Raw genomic sequence first — 27,022 nt, forward strand, 5'->3', positions numbered from 1 at the left:
TTTATTGTGTAGGCAGTATGGTAAGTTATGGGGATACAGAAATGAATACAGTGCTCCCTCCAGAGGAAACTAGTCACCCTTTTTTGGAAAAGGGAAGAAAAGAAGTTTGGAAGTATTTGATGCTAACAAGGCTAAGAAAGGGGAAGCTGAGCACTTTTGAAGACAAAAGATGTAGTTTGGATTTGTTCCCCCCCGCACCCCATTTTGTTTTGACCAGGCTCTGTATTTAGTACTTAAATCAGTGAGACCACACTCTTTGAGAAAGGCTGAATTGGGGCTTGGCCTTCAAGAGCTTAGGCAGAACCCCTCGGCCTTACTGCCTGTTCCTGTCTAGAACCACACCCTTGGTGTCAGGCCAGAAGTAGATGAGCCTTGAGGCTAGGGAGGAGTGAGCCAACATGTTCAAGGCTGTATTTGTCTCTATGTCAGTCGCTCCTTGCGACAATAAAAATGACCAAATGAGCCTGTTTTTTATATTCCTTTTGGCAGGGACTGTGTATCGTGTTGTTTTTTGCAGAAAACACATTTTCATTTATTTATTTATTTTTTGGTGGCCAACTTTGAAGACTTGAGAAGTTGAGTCTTGGGTCAGAAACTGGAGTAAGTTTTAAGGGTTGCTATCACCCGATATTTTTTGTAGGTTTTGCTGGGGCTACTCAATTCAAGCTTCTACAGAATTTAGGAATGAAAATTATTGGTCAAGAAGAAAAAGATAATGAATTCTTAGAATTTAGAAAAAAAAATCCCCTCTTCCGCAGCCTAATTGTCCAAACAACTTGGGCCAACTAAAATCAGTCTCAATTTACTTTTTAATATTAGTGATAGGCCATAATGGGAGCAACCAGAATTTAACCACATCCTTTTGTATAAAAAACGACATTGTACAGGTTATCTAGCCTTGCCCACATCCTCTTGCCAACACTCTCATTTAGTGTTGGATGTCTAGGAAGCTGCCAGTGAATGTTGTTGAGTTGGGGCTGTTTAGGTAGCAATTTTTTTATAACTGGGGAAAGGAAAATGGAGTTTGGAAAAAGTAGTCCTGAGGGCCTGAGTCCTTCACTCCTTTCTGGTTTTTGTTTTTGTGTTTTTCATGCAAGATCCAATGTTAGTGATCTGGTTAGTCAGGAGTGATCAGGCCATATGAAAACTGGCTACTGTCACCTCTATGAGCTTTAAAAGGAAAAGATATCACTGTAGGAAGGAAGGGTGTCCGTGTAAACCTCTAAGTTCAGGTGCTCAGTGAGTAGTGTGACAGAGTACTATAGAGGTTCTCTTGGCTGGGCTGGCCTCCTTTCTCTTCAGTCGGTGAAGACTTCCTTTGTAATTTTTCAAATGCCACTTTGTATGTTCCAACCTACCCTCTTGGCTTTGATTCAATCTGTGTATTTTTATTGTTCTTGCAAGGTGCTAATCTCACCCCTGAGTTGGGTTTGAGCCCTTTTGGATCTATCCACTGCCTTCCTTTTTCATTCCTTCCCCTTTTCCTTCATCTCTCCCTCTGTCTTTCAAGTCTTGGTACTCATTTCTTATAAAAGTTTAACCCCAACCATTTGTAATGCATTTAATCTAATAGTTTTATGTTGTGACAGCGTCCCTGCAAAATTATTTCTGGTTTCTCTTTCTGTCAAAAGAACCCCCACTCTGGAAGTGTATTTTCTTATTGAAATAATGGAACGAATTGACTTATTGATTTGGAATGGGCACACCCTTGGTTTGGAATGGACCTGGAATTAAAAAAACTAGAAACGTCTTCTGGCCAGGTTGGGACAAGTTATATGGTAGCTTTGAGGGTCCCCAGAACTCTGCATCTAATCAAGATAAGAAGCATAGAACAGCTGAAAGGAATCACATGCATTCTCAGGCACATGTGGCAAATAAGGCCCAGGTTTCTTGGGGGTGGGACATCATAGGATCCCCCTGAAATTCTGATGATGAGCCTAGAAGACCTGATTAACTTTGATTGTGAAGCTGGAAGCATGGCATCTTAACCTGTGTGAAAGTTCACAGTAAGTAAAAAGAGACAGAGGGAAAAAAAGCTTTCGGGGCAGTCCCTGCTTTATATTTTCATAAATCATTGTTGCAAACTAGAAGTAGAAGGGAGTGATTTTTATTTAGGGGAAAAAGAATTCATGGCTCTCAAGGTTTCTATTCTTTCTTGGAAAGTGCAGAAAGCTGTGTTTAAAACACTTGATAGATTTCCATTTTTGTACCCCCTCCCCCACCACTGCACCGCCACCACCAAGCTTATTTTTCCTAGCACAGTCTTGTATACATAGCACTGCACTGTCTAAAAGACAAGGAACAAAATATCCTGTGTATTAGAAGGAGGGTGGTAACACAGTATGATGGATTGCTAAAGAGAGTTTGAGGTGAGTCATAAACAGGTTTTCGTTTTTGTTTTTTATTTTACAGGGATTGTGGTCTGTGAGGCGCCTAACAACAAATTAGATAAATTCACAGGAGTTCTCTCCTGGAAGGACAGCAAGCACTGCCTCAACAATGAGAATATAATCCTGAGGGGCTGCATCCTGAGAAACACCAACTGGTGTTTTGGAATGGTTATTTTTGCAGGTACAGCTGACTGCCCCAGGTCGGTTGTGGGGAACCTGTCCTGAGGTGTGCATGGGCAGTCTGCACCTTTTCAGGTTGGATGAGGAAGGTGCTTTTGTTCTACAAAAGATACTGCTCCGGGTTGACTGCAGAGGGTTAGTCTGGGTGGGGCTCCCCTGTGTGAGGAACCACTGGCATCGTGAACTCATTCTTAAGGGGTGCTTGGGCTTTAATTGCTCAGTGGGTGCTAGATACTGTTTAATTTCTCTTTCTTTAACTTCATCTCAATCATTCCCATCATTGTATATATTAATCCACCTGCCTTTGAAGTGGAGGAAGAGTGTGAAACAAGTCCCCCCCCCCCCCCCCAACCCTACTCTGCTGTTAATTTTGTAGTTTGCAAGGTCAAGCAATCCTTTTGGAGGAACTTTATATGGAGATCCTGCAATCATTTCTGCTTATACTTTGTAGCTTCTACCATTTGTCAGCAGGACAGTGGGGCCTGGAAAGACTGTGCATGACAGAGGTGGGGGCGGGAGGCAGGGAGGGAAGGAAAGTGCCTCTTACTCTTCCTACTGGCCACTTTTCCTGTCTTGACTTTATCTCTACAGGCCCAAGGTGGCATTCTCCTGCTAAGGAAGCTTACAGTAGCCCCATTACATAAAGCCACTCAAATTGTACTCATGGCTTCCATTGCCAGCCCTTGATTTTTAAAAATCCTGTTTATTATGACATCAAATTAAGATGTGTTTTTGGGTCCATTGACTATATGTGCAATCAAAATTGGAATGTTTTTCCTCACTGACTTCCCTCAACAACAACAAATGTTTATTTAAGACTCAAAAGTGTTCCAAACCTAGAAAAGTCCTCCCAATTCCTCCTAAATACTCTCAGCTGTGGGTGTTAGCAAGGCTCTTGCTGCTTGGGGTATTGCCATTGTAAGGACTTGAGAAATCCCTGGAAGTATGGCAGTATATGGGCTTTTATCTGGGGACAAATCTGCTTTCATAATTTGCTCATCAGATGCTTTTATTTGTTGGGTAAATGAAACTGTGATCACATATTTTCTTATTTGCATCTTTCTTGCATTAAGAAAAAGAGCTAGACTTATATATTACCCTCCCTTTATCTTCCCACATAGTGAGAGGGAGACTTCTTGAAGGTTCTTTAGTGAGAAGGGCCCTCCTGGTTTGCTCCCTGTCATCACAGAAGTTGGGGGGCTTCATCCCAGGGATGGGCCATAGCCCAACGTTGTGTTTGCATTTTTGTGAACTTGTTTGGAATGACTAATTCAGGACTATGGTTCAATTACAGCATGTAATGCTAGGACAGCTGTGTGAGCCACTCAGGGGCCAAGTTTTTCTTCATAAGTTTTGCTCTGGGAAAATGCGCCTACATGGAAGGAAGTGGGGTGGTAAATTGAACAGGTCTCCCCCCAAGAAGTATAAGACAAAGCTCACAGAATTAGAATTGGACAGAGCTGGGTTCAGATTTGTTTACCAGCTGTACGATGTTAAGCCACGGTTACTTAAACTTCCCAAGCTTTAGTTTCTTCTGTAACATGCGGGTAATGAGTACATTAGAGAGTCACTCTAAGGGCTCAGGGAGACAATGCATATGGCAGAGGATGCTTGACAAATGTTACTCTCCTTTCTTCCCTGCTTCTTCCATCCAGCATCAATTCTGACTGCACTGCCTGCCCCATAGACTGAGGATTGGTCTGATGTAATGCTCTTTGGATCTTGGTAGGCGGGAGTGGGGCAATATCCTCTTCTTTTTGTGCTATGGGTTAGATCTTCTTCATGAGGCAGATATTTGTAAAGCAGAGAATGCCTGCTTTGGCTTTAGTCTGGGCATGAATGTTAATAGAAAGCTTAGCTAGAATAGTGACAGGTGGAGGAATGGTTGGTTTGATCAATGTCAGATTTTAACAGATGTGTGTCTCAGAACCCCCAAGTCTTAAATCTAATTTGGGGAATTAGTTCCAGGTGAACCCTTAGATCTTATGAAAGTTATCCAAATGAATTTTTAACTATTCTTTCTATATGACTCTGGTTATAACTATCACTAAGGATTGTGTAAGGAATATAGTTGACACAGACGTGGTTTACTTTACAAATCTATAATTTCTGAGGCTCTAATATACATTAACAGCTAGGCCATGCCTCCCTGGTAATAACTTTTCTTTCACTCAAGAGAGCTGGAAATCTTGTTTCTGAGTGGAGCAGTCTTGTTCATTTAAGGAATCCATTTAAGGAATCCAGCACCATTTTGGTACACAGTAGATTTTTTTCCTGGATGTCTTCCATTTGCCCCTCCAGATCTACTGTCACATTTTTCCACTCTTCTTTCTGCCTTGGGAGGCTGATTTGTATGGTTTACACTAATAGGTTTCCTTGAATTTTGGCTTCTAATTAGGCTCTGTCATTGGGGATCCATGGAAAGAGATCAAAGGGAGAAAGAAGATTGAGGTCAAGGTATTTATTCCCCCAGACTTCCTCCCTAAGTAGTCACTTCAGGCTGGCTGTGTCCCTCAACCTAAAGTCACTCTTTCTTAAAGACTGCAAACTCTATACTGTCCTTTAGGGTCCAGTAACCACTCCCTTCTAGCTTAGATAGAGAAACATCCTGATTGCTTCTAAGTCTTTGGTTACTGCATGAACCTTTTGCTTCCACTACACCCCCACCCACACTTTTGTAAAGAGTCACTTCAGAAAAAAAAATTTCTTTTTCTCCAGTTATCCTTGTTCAGTGCATCATCTATTTCCTGTTTGGAATCTGAATGAGTCAGTCTTAAATACACATTGATTGAATGAGTCAGTGAATTAATGAGCTAATGGAGTATTTCATATAGTTTTAAAAACAGTGGTGAAGAGCAAAGAGCTTCCAAGTTAGATACGTCTGGGTTTGAATTCTGGTTCTGATACTTACTAGACAAGAAATCTCAGGCAAGTTACTTAAATACTTTAAGCTTGTTTCATTATTAGTGAATTAAAGGTAATAATACCTAATTAATTGGATTTTTTTTTTTGTCCAATTGTTTGTTTTATTATGTTATGTTAGTTACCATACATTACATCATTAGTTTTGGTGTAGTGTTCCATGATTCATTGTTTGCGTATAACACCCAGTGCTCCATGCAATGCGTGCTCTCCTTAATACCCATTGTTTTAAGCATTAACTGAGATAATAGATGAAAAGCACATATGCACATCACCTGAAACATAGCAGGTACTTAATAAATTCATCAAACGGTTATTTAGAGTGCCTACTATGTGGCAGGCACTATACTTCTTATTTCCGATTAAGAATGTGAGCAAAGACAAATGCAGCCCATTCACCCACGTGGTTCTGACTCTGGTAGGAGTAAGAGAACTTAATCTCAGATAACTGTCATAATGAATCTATAACCTCAAACTGAGATAAGTGCTCTGAAAAAAAAAAAGAACATGGACTCACAAGAGTATATAATGGAGGAATATGAAGAGAAAGAGCAAGCTACTTAAAAGTCACATTGTGGACAAAGGCCCTGTGGCAGGACTGAGAATGGTGAGGTAAAAAAAACCTTAAGAAGGCCAGTGTGGAATTTGGAGAACATGGAGGATATAGATAGACACGTGACTGGAGATGTGGATAGGATCTGGACCATACAGAACCTTGTGGTCTGTATCTAGAACTTTGGTCTTTATCCTAAGAGCATTGGGAAACCATTGTAAAGTTTTCCAAACAGATGGTGTGTGTGTGTGTGTGTGTGAGAGAGAGAGAGAGAGAGAGAGAGATCTGAAAACTCATTAGAGAGAGGTGAGCATCATGGAGGACAAAGAAGGAGTTAACAAAGAGGTAGGAGGAAAAGCAGGAGAACATTGTAATACAGAAGCTAAGGGAAGAGTGTGTTTCAAAAGGATGGAATAGTCCAAGTGTCAGTGGCTGCTGATAGGTCAAAGAAAGCATAGAGGGTATTGATGATGACACTAGATCTGAAACTAGGTTGAGTAATGAGTAGGAGCTGAGAAAACAGAGGCTGCTGAGTACAGAAATTCTTTCAAGATCTGTGAGGAAGAGTAGAAGATATGAGTGGAAGAAGAGATGTGTGAATCAGCATCTGTAGATATATTTAGATAAATATTTAAAAACCCCTTAGATGTATTCTCTGCTGCTCTGTGTGTGTATGTATGCCTAAGAAATGTAAAATTTTAGCACGAAACTCGGGTCTGTCAGTTTTTCAGCTTTTGCTAATCACAAACTTTATTTGCTCTTTGTGATCTTTACTATACAAGAAATGCTTCCCACCCTCAGTGTCCATATGATTTTAATAAACAATTCCAAGAAAATGTGGGTGGTCTCATTTACACAGCAGTAGTTGGGAATAGGACAGTGGGGTACAGTTTCCAACTTCAGACTGAATTTTATGAGACCCCAATCTTTGCTTCCATTTGTACTTTAAGTAAATGAAAGTCTTCTAAGGATGTGCTCATTCTTCCCTGACTTTTAGGATGGCATAAAATTTTATGTGTGCCTCTCTCCTTTAATTCTTTCAATTCCCCTCTCTCCTATATTAAATGGCCAAATGGATTGATGATGTAATGGGAAGATGATGTGAAGAGGAAAGCTAGAGGAATTAGATATAATTAATGCTTAATTGCTTCCATTTAGCATCTTCCGTGTCTACACGGAATTTCCTTAGCAATATATTTTAATATTCTCTTTTGTTCATCATCTAGTTATGTACCTCTAAGGCAGTGAATAATAATTCTTAGAATTACTTGAACAAGGGACTTGGTAAATATGAGAGAATGTATTTACCTGAAATAAAGCTAATATAAGATTCAACTCCTGCCCTTACAAAAAGTGTGTATTATGTGCACAATGTGCAATACACAATAAAGATTCAGCTTACTTGTTGATGTCTTGTCTGCATTTATTCTAGTTTCTCCATAAAGGCACCATAGATCTTTTTGGGAAACAGATCCAGAATTTGATTTCTGATTTTAACTTTCCATTTTTTATCTCAGTGTTCTGAATTGTGTTTATTACTGCATTCTTTTTAACATGTCAAATTATTCCTCACTTGGATTGACCTTGTTACCTTTCACTCCTTCAACTCCAAGCACATCCATATGCAGCCTTTTGAAAAATAGCATTTCTCAAACTGATTTTCAGCCACAGGTCTGTCTGGATTTGTCCTATTCTAAGGAGACCAATTCTCTTGCAGTCTCCAGGGTTGTTATTAAGCTACCAGTTGAGAATTGTATACAACTTAAAAATGACCCCTGTTCTTAATAAAAGTTAAATTATTTTGAAAAACATACTGTTCTCCTTTCAGGAACATTTGACATGGTAAGAAATAATAATAATGATAGTAATACATTATCAAATCATTTTAAGGTTGCTATTTAATTTTATTTTGGCAGGTCCTGACACTAAATTAATGCAGAACAGTGGTAAGGCAAAGTTTAAGAGGACAAGCATTGATAGGCTGATGAATACTCTAGTACTATGGGTAAGATACTATAACAAAATTAGGCAAAGTTGCTAATCATTGTTGTCTTCGTATATTTCTTATATTTTGCTGGGAATTCTTTCAGAAATTTTTATTCTCCTTGTGGAATTTGTATTGGGGGCTTTTGCATCTGGGACCCAGTTATATTGCCCTCTACTTTCTAGATTGATTTCTCAACCATTGGTACAGTTTCTCATGAGAGGTAAGATAGTGCTTCTGGAGGCTGTCATGGCTTGCAAGTTCTCCATATTTCAAGTATTCATTTTTTAAAAAGAAAACATAATTTTTAAGGTAGTTTGGTCCCTTTGTTGTCTTACCTTTGCTCATGTCCTCTTGACATAGCTTATGGATGGAGCTGGCTTCATGGGCGTGTGACCTGTGCAATTATACAGGTTCCCCACTCAGAAGGGCCTCATACTTGGCTTATTGATCTGCTGTTGCCATGTAGAAATTATCAGTGATTTTTAAACAAGGGGTCCTGTATTTTCATTTTGCACTGGGCTCTACAAATTGTGTAGCTGGTTCTGCTTATGAATCTTCTAAGGCCCAGGTCGCAGTTCTCCTTTGCAAAAGCTTCTGAACCTCCTTAGCATGGGATTCTTTCCTCTGAATTTTTGTTCTCTTCTGCATTTTTTGAAATGTTTTTTTCTACCATCCATTTACCAAAAACAGTTGAGTATTCCTTGCATGCTACCCTTTTGTCAGTTAATCTTGTGCTTCCCATGCTGTGCATCTGATTGTTATCTGACTTTTTGTGTAATATTGCTTTGCTTCCTTATGTTGGAATTAAGTTGGAAGACATTGATTTTAAATATGAGGACAGTGACCTTGAACCAAGCCCTGCCCCCATCACAGACTCATAAGCAATTATAAAGAATCTGAGCTCAATATATATTTGCATAACTGGTATGTGATAGTGGGATTCTGAATAAAGAAAGAAGTGGACTCTTTTTTTTAAATTTTATTATGTTAATCACCATATATTACATCATTAGTTTTTGATGTAGTGTTCCATGATTCATTGTTTGCGTATAACACCCAGTGCTCCATTCAGTACATGCCCTCTTTAGTACCCATCACCAGGCTAACCCATCCTCCCACCCCCCTCCCCTCTAGAACCCTCAGTTTGTTTTTCAGAGTTCATAGTCTCTCATGGTTCGTCTCCCCCTCCGAATTACCCCCCTTCATTCTTCCCCTCCTGCTATCTTCTTCTTCTTCTTCTTTTTTTTTTTTTTTAACATATGTATTATTTGTTTCAGAGGTACAGGTCTGTGATTCAACAGTCTTACACAATTCACAGCACTCACCATTAGCACATACCCTCCCCAATGTCTATCACCCAGCCACCCCCTCCCTCCCACTCCCACCACTCCAGCAACCCTCAGTTTGTTTCCTGAGATTAAGAATTCCTCATATCAGGGAGATCATATGATACATGTCTTTCTCTGATTGACTTATTTCGCTCATCATAATACCCTCCAGTTCCATCCACATCGTTGCAAATGGCAAGATTTCATTCCTTTCATGGCCCCACATAATATAAGGAAGTGGACTCTTATTGGGTATAAAATACTGGCTGGGCTCTGTGTTTTATGTTTGGTATCATCCTCAGAACTGGGCTTTCCTCCCACTACATCCATCCCCTTGGGGAAGAGTATCCAGGGCCAAGGGGACATGCTTAGCTTTTGTCCCCTCCTAGAATTCCCTATTTAAATGGCCCTAAGCCTGCTTCTGGGCTTGCCTGGGGATTGTATGTGTAACCACCACAGAGTAAAATTACTGATTGTGAAGGAGAGACTGTCCCAGCTTTTCATACTAGAAAATTGAATAATCCACTGGAGAATTAGAAGCTGAGTCAATCCTAAATTAGGGCATTTAATGCAAAGTAGCACCAATTTTAATGCTTTTAAAGTAATTCACTTCATTTAATTTGTAGTATTAATCACTGAAAGAAAAGGGGATACTGTGATACAGGTATCAAATTAGTAGGATTTCAGGAATTCACAATTCTGCTTTTCTCTAATACATGGTTTTCTAAGGTACTTTAAGTCAGGTTTTCCCATACTTTTTTCTACATACATGTCTTCTTATATGTATATTTTGTTCATGAATGAATAAAGAAGAAAGCAGTCCTAGAATGCCTGAATATTCCTTCTTGGAGGAAAAAGGAAATAAGAAGTTAAATACATTCCTGTTCCCTAGCCCCACTCCTCCCTCAATATAGCAGCTGGTCTCGGCTCCTAACACAGTATGACACTTGGCAGAGCAAAACCCCCAGAATCCCTTGTTCAGCTCAGGTCTTACCTATTCACTGACTTTGTGTCTTTCCTTTCCAAGGCTGGCATTTGGCCTCACAAGGAACTGACCTTGCTCTCTTTCTAGTTGCTATGCCTCCAAAATGTCTGCTTTGCTAATCCTGGTACTAATCACAATGTAAGAGTTGGCTAACAGTTTTCAGGTTGCTTCCCATTATTTTTTTTAATCTCAAAAGGAAAACATATATGCCATGCCATATTTTAATTAATCCTTCTTTTTCTTGTGGACCTTAAGTAAGGATTGTGCAGCTAGATCTGTAGCCAAGAGACTTGACTAGTCCCAAATCGTTCTTTATCACTGACATTTTCTTCCTTTTGCTTTTGTGCCTTGGGTGACCATATAATTTATCATTCAAATGGGGCACTTTTGAAGGTGAAAGGAGGAAACACAATTAATATTATATCTGGACAACAGATATAAACGGGGGCTGACCAGGGCAAGTCAGGACATATGACTTTCTTTACTTAAGCCACTTACGTATATGCATTCATCTCAAATCAAGGGTGTGAAGTTATTGGCTTTGCGACCATGGATAAGTTATATAATTTTTCTGTGCTTCTGTTTTATTTTGTTCTGTTTTTGACTCGTAATGTGTGAATAATGATTATCCCTATCTCAGACAATCAGTGGGAGAATTAAGTGAGAAAATGCATGTAAAATATTTAGCCAAGTTCCAACATAAAAATATTAAACTTGTATGATTAATGATAAGTAAGAAGAGCTTTGCATGTCTTGCTTTTCAAATGACAGTTTCTTGGAGTTGGGAGTGTAACTGGATTGTGTTGATATGGTGAGTTTTGGGTTCAAGTTAACCTTAACCAGACTTCTATTCTCATTTCAGATTTTTGGGTTTCTGGTATGCTTGGGAATTATTCTTGCAATAGGAAATTCAATCTGGGAGAATCAAGTTGGAGACCAATTCAGAACTTTCCTCTTTTGGAATGAAGGAGAGAAGAACTCTGTGTTCTCAGGATTCTTAACATTCTGGTCATATATTATTATTCTCAATACAGTTGTACCCATTTCATTATATGTGAGGTAAGATGAGAGCTTATACTTTAGATAAGCCACTTTTGTCGAAAGACTTTGTTGTGCATGATCATGTTCTCTAATCATTTTTGTTTTAAAATTATGACAGTGAGGTAGATGTCTTGCTCTAAATGCTTATCTGCTACATCTGTTACAGATGAGGCAACTAAATTGCTTAATCTGCTTAACTTTTACATTTTCAAATTATAATAAATGCATTTTATTTTCTCCTTGATTTGATTTGGTTTCTTAGAGATGTTATTCTTTGGAATACATGGACCACAGTATCTCATGCAACCTGACCAGTTAGAATTGGGTTGATATTGGGTAAGAAATGGAAGAATATTGGGGGACATCTATTGTGATGATGACTCCCTGATACTAGTCTGGCTCCAGATACCCAGATTTGGATTCTTTTTTTCCCCCCCTTTTCTTTTTTTTAAATTAATTTTATTTTATTATGTTAGTCACTATTACAGTACATCATTAGTTTAGTTTTTGATGTAGTGTTCCATGATTCATTGTTTGCGTATAACACCCAGTGCTCCATGCAATACATGCCCTCTTTAATACCCATCACCAGGCTAACCCGTCCCCCCACGCCCCTCCCCTCTTAAAACCCTCAGTTTGTTTCTCGGAGTCTATAGTCTCTCATGGTTCATCTCCCCCTCCGATTCCCGCCCCCCTTCATTTTTCCCTTCCTACCATCTTCTTTTTTTTTAACATATAATGTATTATTTGTTTCAGAGGTACAGGTCTGTGATTCAACAGTCTTAAACACTTCACAGCACTCATCATAGCACATACCCTCCCCAATATCTATCATCCATCCACCCCATCCCTCCCACCCCCCACCACTCCAGCAACCCTCAGTTTGTTTCCTGAGATTAAGAATTCCTCATATCAGTGAGATCATATGATACCTGTCTTTCTCTGACTTATTTCACTTAGCATAATACCCTCTAGTTCTATCCACGTCGTTGCAAATGGCAAGATTTTTTTTTTGATGGCTGCATAATGTTCCAGTGTGTGTGTGTGTGTGTGTGTGTATGTATGTATATAAGTATATATATATGTATGTATATATATATATATATATATATCACATCTTCTTTATCCATTCATCTGTTGATGGACACCAGATTTGGATTCTGTTCCACCACTTAGTAGCTCCATAAGCTTGGGCAAGTTATTTCACTTCCAGTGCCTCAGTTTCCGGATTTAAAAGTAAAGAAAATAGTATTTTACATAATAGGATTGTCTGAAGAGTAAACAGACTGTAAAGCTCTTAAAAGAATGTCTGATGCATCCTAAGAGCTTAAGGAATGTTAATTTTTCCTATTATTCATAAATATAACATAAAGAGGTTGAAATATAGTTTGTGGTACTTGTCCATTGTTAAATAAGTATGAGTCATAATTCCCACCGCAACACCATCTCTTATTTCTAGATTTGGTCTCACAAATTAGAGCTAAAATGATTTCTCTTTCTCTCTCTGTCTCTCCATACATACACCCAGACACACATACACACATGCACATAAGCCTTTATATGCACATTTGTATGTATATTTCTGTGTGTGTGTGTGTGTGTGTGTATTTGATAAGGCTTAGAAGTTGGCTCTAGAGTGTATACCTGGGATATTTTTTATTCTAATCCTACCAAGACTGCTCCAGACTATCTCAAAGACACTGGAGCCAGGATGAGACTTGGTTGTTTGACATTCCTCATCACCAGTACTTTAACAATACAAAAAAATTACCGGCTCTAAATCCCCACTAATCTTTATGAACTTCTTTTTCTCTTTCCAAAATCCTAGCTATGATGAAGCAAGGGAAGTTCAATGCACAAAATCCACCCTTGTTTGGGATTACAGTCGGGAAACTGAAATGTCAAGTTGTGGGAAATTGACTTGAAGTAGTGGCATGTGGCCACAACACCACAAATTGCTCTGGGCCTTCTGGAGCTGTGGTCAGAGCAGGCTCTATTTAAACTCTATCCTACTGGCTCATCTTTGATTCTGAGGACCTTCATGCTTGTATCCAATTATAAAGTCGGTAGTAAATCCTGCTCTTGGCCAGGAGAGCTATGGTCAGCTTTTATAGCTTTCCTTTTATGTCCTAAATGAACAATAAATGCTTATAGTGGCTTACCATCTGCACATGTGCAGTTTCATATGCCCTCACAAAGGAAGTATATTCTGTGTATGTTCTTTCTTTGAAGTGCGTTGGCATTTTTCATTTAATGATTTGAAAGATTGGTGTTGTAGAGGTCAAGGCTAGATTCCCAGGTTAGCATTCCTTTTCTTTCTAATGTGTCCCTTGCAGTAGTGAAAAGAAAACCTAATTGGAATAGTCCAAACCCAGGTTCTGGTTTTGGCATCACCACAAAAAGCTGCATGACCTTGAAGAAAGCACTTGGCTTCTCTGTGCCTTAGTTTGCCTATGAACTCTGTGCTGCTCAGTGAAATGGCAGGATTAAAATAATTATTTCTGAGTTCCTTTCTGCACCAAATAATACCACCTATGTCTCCCAACAACCTTATAAAGTAGTTATTGCCCAACTTCTTTCAGAAATGAGATGATTTGCTCAGGCTCATGGGGCTGATTAAGGATAGAACCAAGATCCAAACCCAAGTCTTCTGACACTTGGTACAGTGTTTTTCCTCTTTCCCTAAGCTGTGTCTGGTTTATTACTCAGTGAAGACAGCAAGAGAAGGAAAAAAGAGTCTAGAGTTCTGTACCTGTTGTAAGGCATAGTAATGATGAGGGTAAATGTGAGCTTTCCTCTCAACAAACAAGAGCAGTGATTCTGATTCCAACATGAGGGGAAGAGCATTCCAAGGAATTTCAGATTGCTCAACCCTAAAGACTGAGACCTACAAAAAGAGAACCCCCAGGTTTTTCTCTTTGGAGAGAAGGCCTTCTATAAAAGCTTCCTGTAGGCTTTCAAATAGGTACAAAGAATAAATTGGGACCGTATGTCACTTAAGGATAAAAGTGTTGAATTTACTTTGAATGGTTAACAATTCCACATGAGCAGAGGATGTTGATGTTGGTAAAATATTTCTATGCTGTCAGTTTGTTCAACTTGTAGTATTAAAGCATACCCAGCTATGGTTTTTTAATACATCATCTTAAGAAGTGCAGCCATGTACTCCCAAGGAATTAGATTTTAGGTGTTTTTTTGTTCCAGAGCAATAGGAATTCATTTCGACTTTCCTTGTTTAGCCACAGAATGGGCGGAATCATAAGCCCTGCTCTTTGAACATTCAGGCAGAAAACACTAAGCGCTTGATTATGCTAACTCTGAACATTTGTCTCCTTTTCTCTGCTAGTGTAAGACAAAGAGCTGAATGTTCCACTATGACTCTCCTAAATCCTCTTTCCCAAACAAAAAGGATACCCTTCCTCTCCACAGACTAATTTTTTTTTTAAAGATTTTATTTATTTGAGAGAGAGAGAATGAGAGACAGAGAGCATGAGAGGGAGGAGGGTCAGAGGGAGAAGCAGACTCCCTGCTGAGCAGGGAGCCCGATGCGGGACTCGATGCAGGGACTCCAGGATCATGACCTGAGCTGAAGGCAGTCGCTTAACCAACTGAGCCACCCAGGCGCCCTCTCCACAGACTAATTTAAGATCTAAGGATTCAAATTAATTTACAATACTTCCATTGGTATGAAGTGTAACACAGAAGGATCAAATGTTATTCCATTCATTTTGCTTTGAGTTTTCAGGGAGCTCTCTCTCCTCCAGACAGATGAAAGCTTCAAATTGTTTGTACAGTTACCTGCATAATGCCATTCTTAAGGTCAGGTCTGCATTGGCTTTACCAAATGCCTGAATTCTCGAATTGTCTTGGTGGTTAATTATTTGTGTGACCTTGGGTTAGTCACTTAACTTCTAGGTCTTAATGTCCTTACTGGTGAAATTAAGGAATAGAAGATCAGGATTCATTCATTCAACACTGACGTACTGCTTATGACAAGTAAAGCACTGTGCTTGGTCCACTATAAGTGCTAATGTTTTTTGAGTGAATGGAATAAGGAAAACAAAGCTGAAATAGAAAAGCTAGCAAGGAATTTACAAGGAAGTGTGTGTGTGTGAGGGGGGAAGTTGGGGGACACAGATAGGTAAACTATAATAGGAAAATAAATAAATACAGAATATGACTTATTTATTTTTATATTGTAGGATTCTACAGAGTCATAGTGTGATTTTTAATTTAGGTGAAAAAAAAAAGTGTTACCATTTAAATAGTTCAAAAATAAACTGGCACCATACCACTTTTGGAGAGGGAAATATTAAGAGCATAGAATATAATGTCTAGAAAGGGTTTTGGTATCATCTTTTGTCTTCAAGGAGACAAATGTTCAGAGTTAGCGTAATAGGCTACTGTTAATGTTCTCACTTTAAAATGAGAAAACCAAAGCTTAATTCCCATTAAGATTAGAAATAAGCCAAGGGTCCTTGCTGTTGTCATTACTGTGTTTACTCTTCTGGATGACCTTGTTAATGTACTAAGACATGTAGCCAGAATATCAGTGAACAGAAGAAGACATGAACTTGAAACGGTAATAACCCTATTAGAAAGGAAGAGCATAGACAATGTTATGATAGACCTCAGAAATACAAAAGAATAATTCTGTGAGGCTCTTAGTAAGATAATTCAGTTAAATGTCTGATTTTGTGTCATAATCACATTTTTTACTATTAGAAAAAGCTTTTAATGTTAAAAAAAAGCCCTCTCCTTTAGGGGCGCCTGGGTGGCTCAGATGGTTAAGCGTCTGCCTTCAGCTCAGGTCATGATCCCAGGGTCCTGGGATCGAGCCCCACATCGGGCTCCTGGCTTAGCAGGGAGTCTGCTTCTCCCTCTCCCTCTGCCTCTCCCACTGCTCATGCTCTCTCTCTCTCTCTCTCTCTCGTATCTCTGTGTCTCAAATGAATAAATAAAATCTTAAAAAAAAAAAAACAAACCCTCTCCTTTAGGCTAACAACAATTTAAACAATGATCTCATCAATAAAAAGATACAATGTCCAGGGACACATCTATCAAGCTATGGTATGGCCTTATGTAAAAAACAAAGCCAAACCAAAACTAAACTAAAACTCTTTACCAATAGAAGTACTTTTCAAAATTGAATTACTGGAAAAATTTATCCTTCTCCTTGAAGTTGCATTTATATATTAAAATATCAGTTCTTTTCCAATAATTAAAAGTTTAATGTATACTTAATACAAATCTCAAATAAGTTTTATGAGAAAGTTGATACATTGATTCTGAAGTTTGCTTAAATGAATACATTGATTCTTTCAGTAAGAATAAGTGAGTACAGCTAAGAATTTTTAAAAAGAGAATGAGTGTTCTCATATCCTCCCAGGAATTGCCAAATTTAAATTTTTAAATTTATTTTTAATTTTTTAAATTTAATTTAATTTTATTATGTTAGTCACCATACAATACATCATTAGTTTTTGATGTAGTGATCCACGATTCATTGTTTTCGTGTAACACCCAGTGCTCCATGCAGTACGTGCCCTCCTTAATAACCATCACCAGGCTAACCCAGCCCCCCACCCCCCTCCCCTCTAAAACCCTCAGTTTGTTTCTCAGAGTCCATAGTCTCTCATGGTTCTTCTACCCTCTGATTTCCCTCCCCCTTCATTTTTCCCTTCCTTCTCCTAATGTCCTCCATGCTATTCCTTATGTTCCACAAATAAGTGGAACCATATAATTGACTTTCTCTTCTTGACTTATTTCACTGAGCATAATCTCCTCCAGTCCCATCCATGTTGATGTAAAAGTTGGTTATTCATCCTTTCTGATGGCTGAGTAATATTCCATTGTATATATGGACCACATCTTTATCCATTCATCCGTTGAAGGGCATCTCGGCTCTTTCCACAGTTTGGCTATTGTGGACATTGCTGCTATGAACATTGGGTTGCATATGGCCCTTCTTTTCACTACATCTGTGTCTTTGGGGTAAATACCCAGGGGTGCAATTGCTGGGTCATAGGGTAGCTCTGTTTTAATTTTTTGAGGCACCTCCACACTGTTTCGCAAAGTGGCTGTACCAATTTGCATTCCCACCAACAGTGTAAGAGGGTTCCTCTTTCTCCACAACCTCTCCAACATTTGTTCTTTCTTGCTTTGTCAATTTTTGCCATTCTAATTGGTGTAAGGTGGTATCTCAGTGTGGTTTTGATTTGAATTTCCCTGATGGCTAATGATGATGAACATTTTTTCATGTGTCTGTTAGCCATTTGTATGTCTTCTTTGGAGAAGTGTCTGTTTATGTCTTCTGCCCATTTTTTGACTTGATTATTTGTTTTTTGGCTGTTGAGTTTGAGAAGTTCTTTATAGATCTTGGAAATCAGCGCTTTGCCTGGAGTGTCATTTGCCAATATCTTCTCCCATTCTGTGGGTTGCTTCTTTGTTTTGTTGACTGTTTCCTTTGCTATGCAGAAGGTTTTTATCTTGATGAAGTCCCAAAAGTTCATTTTTGCTTTTGCTTCGCTAGCCTTTGGAGATGTATCTTGAAAGAAGTTGCTGTGGCCAATGTCGAAGAGGTTATTGCTTGTGTTCTCCTCTAGGATTTTGATGGATTCCTGTCTCACATTAAGGTCTTTCATCCATTTTGAGTTTATCTTTGTGTATGATGTTAGGGAATGGTCAAGTTTCTTCTGTATGTAGCTGTCCAATTTTCCCAGCACCATTTATTGAAAAGACTGTCTTTTTTCCATTGCATATTTTTTCCTGCTTTGTCGAAGATTATTTGACCATAGAGTTGAGGGTCCATATCTGGGCTCTCCATTCTGTTCCATTGGTCTATATGTCTGTTTTTAAGCCAGTACCATGCTGTCTTGGTGATCACTGCTTTGTAATAAAGCTTGAAATCAGGCAACATGATGCCCCCAGGTTTGTTTTTCTTTTTCAACATTTCCTTGGCGATTTGGGGTCTTTTCTGATTCCATACAAATTTTAGGATTGTTTGTTCCAGCACTTTGAAAAATGTCATTGGGATTTTGATCAGGATGGCATTGAAGGTATAGATTGCTCTGGGTAGCATAGACATTTTAACAATGTTTATTCTTCCTATCCATGAGCATGGGATGTTTTTCCATCTTTTTATGTCTTCTTCAATTTCTTTCATGAGTGTTCTATAGTTCCTAAGTATAGATCCTTTACGTCTTTGGTTAGGTTTATTCTGAGGTATCTTATGGTTTTTGGTGCTTTGTAAATGGAATCGTTTCTCTAATTTCTCTTTCTACAGTTGCACTGTTAGTGTATAAGAAAGCAACTAATTTCTGGGCATTGATTTTGTGTCTTGCCACATTACTGAATTGCTGGATGAGTTCTAGTAATTTGGGGTGGAGTCTTGTGGATTTTCTACATAAAGTATCATGTCATCTGCAAAGAGAGGGAGTTTGACTTCTTTGCCAATTTGAATACCTTTTATTTCTTTTTGTTGTCTGATTCCTGTTGCTAGGACTTCTAGTACTATGTTGCACAATAGTGGCGAGAGTGGGCATCCTTGACGTGTTCCTGATCTTAAGGGAAAGACTCTCATCTTTTCCCCATTGAGGATGATAGTCACTGTGGGTTTTTCATAGATGGATTTTATGAACTTGAGGAATGTTCCCTCTATCCCTATACTCTGAAGAGTTTTAATCAGAAAAGGATCCTGTATTTTGTCAAATGCTTTTCCTGCATCAATTGAGAGGACCATGTAGTTCTTCTCGCTCCTCTTATTAATGTGTTTTATCACATTGATTGATTTGCGAATGTTGAACCACCCTTGCAACCCGGAGATAAATCCCACTTGGTCATGGTGCATGATCCTTTTAATGTATTGTTGGATCCTATTAGCTAGGATTTTTTTGAAGGGTTTTGGAATCCATATTCATCAGGGATATTGGTCTGAAATTCTCCTTTTTGATGGGTCTTTTTGCCTGGTTTGGGGATTAAGGTAATGCTGGCCTCATGGAATGAATCTTGAAGCTTTCCTTCTGTTTCTATTTTTGAAACAGCTTCAGGCGAATAGGTATAAGTTCTTTGAATGTTTAGTAGAATTCCCCAGGGAATCCATCAGGCCCTGGACTCTTGTTTTTTGGGAGGTTTTTGATCACTGCTTCAATCTTTTTACTGGTTATTGGCCTATTCAGGTTTTCAGTTTCTTCCTGTTTCAGTCTTGGCAGTTTATAGGTTTCCAGGAAGGCATCCATTTCTTCCAGGTCGCTCAATTTATTGGCATATAGTTGTTGATAATAATTTCTAATAATTGTTTCTATTTCCTTGGTGTTAGTTGTGATCTCTCCCCTTTCATTCATAATTTCATTAATTTGGGTCCTTTCTCTTTTCTTTTGGATAAGTCTGGCCAGTGGTTTATCGATCTTATTAATTCTTTCAAAGAACCAGCTTCTAGTTTTGTTGATCTGAACTGCTGTGTTTCTGGTTTCTAATTCATTGATCTTTGCTCTAATCTTAATTATTTCTCTTCTAATGCATGGCTTAGGCATCTTTTGTTGCTTTTTCTCTAATTCTTTAAGGTGTAAAGTTAGTTGGTGAATTCAGAATTTTTCGTTCTCATTGGTTTCCATGAATTGTTTAAGTTCTTCTTTGATTTCCTGGTGGACCCAAACATTCTTGAGCAGGGTGGTCTTTAGCTTCCAAGTGTTTGAATTTCTGCCAAATTTTTTCTTGTGATCGAGTTCCAGTTTTAAAGCATTATGGTCTGAGAATATGCAGGGAATAATCTGTCTTTTCATATCAGCTGAGACCTGATTTGTGACCCAGTATGTGGTCTATTCTGGAGAAAGTTCCATGTGTGCTCGAGAAGAATGAGTATTCTGTTGTTTTAGGGTGGAATGTTCTGTATATATCTATGAGGTCCATCTTTTCCAGTGTGTCATTCAAAGCTCTTGTTTCTTTGTTGATTTTCTGCTTAGATGATCTGTCTATTGCTGAGAGTGGAGTATTGAGGTCTCCTACAATTAACGTATTATTATCAATATGACTCTTTATTTTGGTTAACAGTTGGCTTATGTAGATGGCTGCTCCCACGTTGGGGGTGTAGATATTTACAATAGTTAGATCTTCTTGTTGGAAAGACCCTTTAAGAATGATATAGTGTCCTTCTGTGTCTCTAACTACAGTCTTTAGTTTAAAATCTAATTTGTCTGATAAAAGAATTGCTACCCCAGCTTTCTTTTGAGGTCCATTGATATGGAAGATGGATCTCCATCCCTACACTTTCAGTCTGGGTGTATCTTTAGGTTCAAAATGAGTCTCTTGTAGACAGCATATGGATGGGTCCTGTCTTTTTATCCAATCTGCAACCCTGTGCCGTTTTATGGGAATATTTAGGCCGTTCATGTTGAGAGTGATTATTGAAAGATATGAATTTATTGTCATCATGTTCCCTGTGAAGTCCTTGTTTCTATAGATTGTCTCTGTAAATTTCTGTTCTATATCACTCTTGGGGTCTTTCTCCTTTTATAGAACCCCCCCCCTTAATAGTTCTTGCAGGACTGGCTTAGTGGTCACATATTCTTTCAGTTTCTGCTGGTCTTGGAAGCTCTGGATCTCTCCATCCATTCTAAATGAAGCCTTGACAGATAAAGTATTCTTGGCTTCATGTTCTTCTCATTTAGCACCCTGAATATGTCTTGCCAGGCCTTTCTGGCTTGCCAGGTCTCTGTGGATAGGTCTGACATTATTCTGATGTTCCTCCCTCTGTACGTAAGGAATCTCTTCCCCCAACTGCCCTTAAGATGGTTTCCTTGGTTCTAAGATTTGCGAGTTTTATTATTACATGCCAGGGCATTGGCCTGTTTGCCTTGATCTTGGGAGGGTTCCTCTCTGCCTCCAAGCCATGAATGTTTGTTTCATTCCCCAGATAGGGATCCCGATAATTCTGACATTGGGTCGTTTCATGGTGTAACTTATTTCTCTGATTCTATTTCCATGGATTCTGAGTTGTTTTTCCCTGGCCTTCTCTTTTTCCTTTTTGTCTATTAATTGGTCTTCTGGATCACTAATTCATTCTGCTGCCTTGCTTACCCTAGCTGTTAGATTATCTAGATTTTTTTTTTTTTAAGATTTTATTTATTTATCTGACAGAGAGAGACACAGTGAGAGAGGGAATACAAGCAGGGGGAATGGGAGAGGGAGAAGCAGGCTTCCCGCAGAGCAGGGAGCCCGATGCGGGGCTCGATCCCAGGACCCTGGGATCATGACCTGAGCCGAAGGCAGCTGCTTAACGACTGAGCCACCCAGGCACCCCGATTATCTAGATTTGATTGGATCTCATTGATAGCATTTTTAAGTTCTGCCAGTTCAGCTTTCATTTCTGCCCTTAGAGACTCTGTGTTGCCATTAATCGATTTCTCCATTCTAGCTATTGTCTTTACAATTGCTACCCTGAATTCCATCTCCGACATCTTGGTTTTATCTGTATCCATTTGTAAATCTGTGGCAGAAATCACAGTCTCTGAGTCTTTCCTATTTTGGGGGTTCCTCCGCCTAGTCATTCTGTTGAGGGGTGGTTGAGGGAATGTACAGAGTCCAAATTATTGACCAAAACCCAAGCAAGATGCACCTGTTTTATAGGGACCTTAGGGTTGCTGGCCTCTTGTTCTCCCAGCCTATCTTCTGGGGGAGGGGCTTGCTGTACTGTTATTCAGGGAACCCTGTTTGGGCAGAGTTGCCCTGCCCCCTGTGGGGGGGGGATGGGCTCAGTGAAAACCAGTTTTTTGGGGCTTTTTTCTCTGGCGGCTTTCCCTGGTGGCTTTCTGCATCTCTTCTGAGAGTCAGAGCAGAAGAGCTAGTTTCCAGTCCTCTGCCTCAGAGCCGAGAGATCGCAGTCTGTTCTTCCATGAGCTCTCCAGGCCACACTATCTCCGTTTCTGTCTGTGCCACTATAAACTGTAGTGTCCTGGGTTGTGTGCCCCTCAGCAGCGCTCCCAGTCCTCACCTCCAGGTCAGGGCACGTTTCTGCCCTTTGTGCTTCTAAAACCACCAGCCGCCCTCAGTTTACACACGTGGCCCCACCGCTCAGGGTTTCAGTCTGGGGGGCTGCCCTAAAGTCCTTTCTCTGTCGCTACCAGTCTGCGAGTCTGTGCCCTGTCCCTGGAGAGGAGGCTATCACTCACTGGTGGTGTAGGATCCCCACGGCTCCCTCCCCCTGTGTTTATCTTCTGATATCTGCCTGGGGAATCATGGCTCCCCACTTCATACCTCGAAACCAACTGCCTGCGATATTCTGTTTGTAGAGATCCAGATCTATCTTCTTACATCTCAGGCTGATTTCACAAGTGTTCAGAGTGGTTTGGTGGATATCCAGCTCAATTCCCGGGACCGGTTGGAATAGGGTCCCCTACTCCTCCGCCATCTTTTCCTCCAGATCTGCCAAATTTTATAAAGCTGCAATAAGGAAAATAAGAGATGTATTAAGTGACATATTAAAGAATAAAACTGAAATCACTAGAGTGGATTCTAGTGAGGAAAATAATTTATAGGTGGCATGGAAGCATCCCAACACAGTGAAGGAAAGGATTTGTTGTTCAATAAATGGTGATGAAAAAACTTTGTAAAAATTGAAATTAGCACCTCATATTACATCATACTTATAAAAATTCCAACTATGACAGGGAATTAAATGTGGAAAATTCAGTAAAGAACCAGGAGAAAAGTAAAGATGTCTGTATATATAATCTTGGCATAGGGAAAGCCTATCCAAGCAAAACTTCCAAAACAGAAACTATAAATTGATAAATTTAATCAATTAAAAAGAAAAGTTCTTCATGTCAAAAATAGTCAAAACAAAATTAAAAGACAAGTGATAAATTGGTAACATTTGTATGATGTGTATGTATATACATTATACATAGTCAGTGATAATTTTCAGTAATCACAGAAACTTACAATGTTAACCTCTTTGGAAATTGATTTAGCCTTACATATGACAAAGATTTTAAAAGTTCATACCTTTGGCTGTAGAAATTCCACTTCCAGAGTTGGAAAGTCATAAATTACCACTAAATCATGAGACAATGCTCTTTTCCTGGCAAAGGGGCAAAGTAATATAACAGCAATAATTATAGTATTGAGATTTACTCAGTATCTATTACGGTTTGCTTAGTGCTTTACAGAGGTACTGCTTCTACCTCTTTTGGCAAAGTGAAGCGCATCAAACAATGTAATAGAAAGTCCTCAACAACACTTTTCTTTAGATCTTCTTTCTGACAAACATCTTTGATTATAATCAGTTTCTCCTAAGATATAAGAGAAATGCCAACTTAGGCTACCCAAGAAATCTCTACTGGGCCTGTTTAATATAAATGATGACACATGGAACATTCCCCAAGCTTTTATGCAAAATCTATTTTTTCATGGTGTTGCAGGGAAATGACTTTGGCAGGTTCATGATCAGACTCTGCTGAGATGCTTCTGAAGGTCACTAGAACCTGGGGACAGAGCATCCACATTTTCTCTTACACTCTGAAGGCTTTGATGGACTTCTTACTTTGGTAAAGCTTTGTATGTTCTGAAACTGATGGAACATTTCTTTTTCTCCATTTTAATGGATGAAGTATGGAAGTAATTCGTCTGGGACACAGTTACTTTATAAACTGGGATCGGAAGATGTATTACTCTGGAAAATCCACACCTGCAGAAGCTCGGACAACCACTCTAAATGAGGAACTGGGCCAAATTGAATATGTTTTCTCTGACAAAACAGGCACCCTCACTCAAAACATCATGACTTTTAAAAAATGTTCCATTAATGGGAAAATCTATGGTAAGGGAAAGAGTTCCTCTTTCTTACTGATATTGTTAGTAGTCCTTAAGAACATAAGCAACTCTATTTTTAAAAACCAAACCATTTATTGCTGGCTTTCTTATTAATACAGGCACACAATAACATAGTGCTTGACATATAGTAAACACTCACTAAATATTTGTTCAATGAATGTTGAATAATTGAGATGAAACTTGGCATTTGTTACCATTCAGGGGTAGAGATAGGGGTTAGCTATGATACTGTCTGAGATTCCTTTTGGTACTCTAACTGTGTGATTGTATTCTATGGTGCTTAATAGACCCATATCCAAGGGAGGACAAGTTCTTGGTAACTTGATTTAGCTTGGTAAAAACAGTATTTCATACTTGCTTCCTAACAGCTCTGGAATTGATGTTAGGGCCTGTGTTTGTAAGAATTTGCAATTCATTCCTAAGAATTCACACTGCACAGGGCTACTTTGAGTGGCCAGACAAGCTATTTCATTAATATCCCAATTCCTGTTTGAATGCTTTTTTCAGGATACCTGCTCTATATTAGGATTTTCAGGCATTCTATTTATATGTGATCCTTGTCACTCTGATTTTGGCCAGTTAGCAGACAGTTCTTAAGCTGAAAGCATGGGAACTCAGCAGAAGGCTTCTGTTGGGTGTCTCTGGATTCCTGATCTCCTTTCACTAGACTCTGAGTGCCCAGCTTTTCAGTACAGAAATCTCAAGAAGAAAAATCCAAGAAAGAGAGGGAAAACTTCCCTGTCTCCTGATGAGAAACTTCACACATTGCCAAATATTTTAAAGTAAGATTTAACCTTGAACAAAATTAAGAAATACAAGCAGTTGATTTTTATACTCTCCTGCCTGTTGACCTCCCTTTGCTACCCCATCCTGGTAACCCAGCTTTCCTCTGCTCCACTTCCCCCCTTTCTGGGTGAGAACCAGATAATTCTCAACCTGGACTTCTATAAGCCCTCAGTTACATTGTGCATTTCAAATATCACTATTATAAAAACTGGTAGATAAAATAGAGACTTTCCCTAAAAATTTTCTTTTGACATTATTTTCATAGACTTTCTAAGAATACTGGCTAAACCCAAAGAGTAGTTTAAATGGGAAAATTTTAGTCAGAGTATTAGAGATATTTTTAATTTGGAGGACCTTTTGGATTTTGTTTTTTTTTGCCATGGCACACATTGATAATAACATAATAATGATAATATCACTTCTAGGAAATGATGCTAAGGAAATTATCAGACATGTGGACCAGGATTTATTTGTAGAGATGTTTGTCATAGGGATATTTTTAGCAAAGGCCCTTGATTTTCACAAAGTATATATATCCCAAGATCTTTGCAAATTTCCAAATCCCATGATAGCTTATAATTTCCCTAGTAAAATGCAGAACTGAAATATTTAAGTAACCTCTTTAGACCCTTAATTTGTATACCATTATAATTTATAATGCATTTTTGATGTCATTAAAATACATTCTTACTAAAGCAATCACAGCATGTTTAAGAATCACTTTTTCTTGTTTTCCTATAAGTTGGTTTTGTTTATATCCTAGATCTAGCCTTGGGAAAATTTGATATTCTACTCTAATTTATCTAAATCTTCTATTTTCTAGCTCAGAACTTTTATTTTCTTTGACTTCTTTAACTTTTCTTCACTTCCATCACCAGCTTTATAGGCATGTTTCCTTTGGGGGAGGCATTTTACAGGAAGGCACAGCTTTGTTTCGTTTTTATTGGTTATGAGTTACTGCCTATGGCACAATGACTGGAGCATAACTGCAGTGAGTTTGAGATTTAAATTCCAGGAGCATGGCGAGTTTCATTGACTGGCTCTGGGACTCCGCCCACGCAGCAGTCACACAGGTCCAGATTTAGACCAGTGCTCCAGCAAAACAGCAAATACCGATTCATCAGAGGCTTTTCTTGGTCATAGCATTATGTAGTGAAAAGAAAGAGACTGGGGTTCAAAAACACACGAGGCTGACTTTTTAGCCTCAGTTTAGTAACCTCCCATGGATTTCTGTTCTTTGGTTCCCTCACCCATAGAACAGGAGTAAAAATCTTCATCTGGCAAGTTTGTTATGAAGATGAGTGATAATACAAGTGCCTAGCACAGGATTAATGCAAGAAACTCTTATTATCTTTGCAAGAAATACAGTCTTGGCAAATGGCATTAAATCTTCAAATGCTAAGCAAAAATTAGAAAAATCTTAAAAGCTTCCAAAGAGGAGAAAGCTAAAATAAATTATGCTATGTAGCTATGATACAACCATTCAAAATTAGATTCACAAAGAACTTTTGACGACCAGAGAAATTCTCACACTTGGGTTAAAAACAGCAGGAACCAGACATTTTTGAACTCTATGATAAATATATATAAACACACACACACATATACACACACACACAGCATGAAAGAAACTATAAATACTGGTTATCCATGGGGATGGGACTGTTAGTAATTTTTACTGTCTACTGTAAACATCTTGTATTTTCCAATTTATCTATAATAAGCATATATTGGCTTTATACAAAGAAAAATTATTTTTAAATATTTGGCACATACTTGGCTATGGTTTCTGACTGCAGGGGGCATGGACACTGTTTAACATTTACATGCTAATTGGCCTGGATATTACACAGCTGTATCTGGCCCAAACCAAGATGGAGATGTACTCACCAAGCTCTAGCACTGGTGAGAATTGGTCTGTCTAGGATGTCATTTTGAATGCCTCAACTGTGGGGATAAAGTGGAAAACAAAAATTTGCCTCTGGCAAACATCATGGATAATGTGACAGCAGGATGATAAAA

The 27,022-nt window shown here is 38.8% G+C and overlaps 1 protein-coding gene across 1 annotated transcript in view; it reads left to right on the forward strand.

The window, feature by feature from the left end:
• ATP8B4 (ATPase phospholipid transporting 8B4 (putative)) overlaps positions 1 to 27,022 on the forward strand; it is a 266,629-nt gene that overhangs the window by 147,343 nt on the left and 92,264 nt on the right. Inside the window, exons 10-13 of the mRNA XM_064570495.1 lie at positions 2,413 to 2,571; positions 7,962 to 8,050; positions 11,208 to 11,404; positions 23,992 to 24,200. Of these exons, the coding sequence (XP_064426565.1) occupies positions 2,413 to 2,571; positions 7,962 to 8,050; positions 11,208 to 11,404; positions 23,992 to 24,200 (654 nt within the window). The remainder of the gene's footprint in view (positions 1 to 2,412; positions 2,572 to 7,961; positions 8,051 to 11,207; positions 11,405 to 23,991; positions 24,201 to 27,022) is intronic.

The sequence above is a fragment of the Mirounga angustirostris genome, unplaced genomic scaffold (assembly GCF_029215605.1).
Source record: "Mirounga angustirostris isolate CCGP_5_RB_7025 unplaced genomic scaffold, mMirAng1.0.hap1 SCAF_9, whole genome shotgun sequence".
Taxonomy (NCBI): domain Eukaryota; kingdom Metazoa; phylum Chordata; class Mammalia; order Carnivora; family Phocidae; genus Mirounga; species Mirounga angustirostris.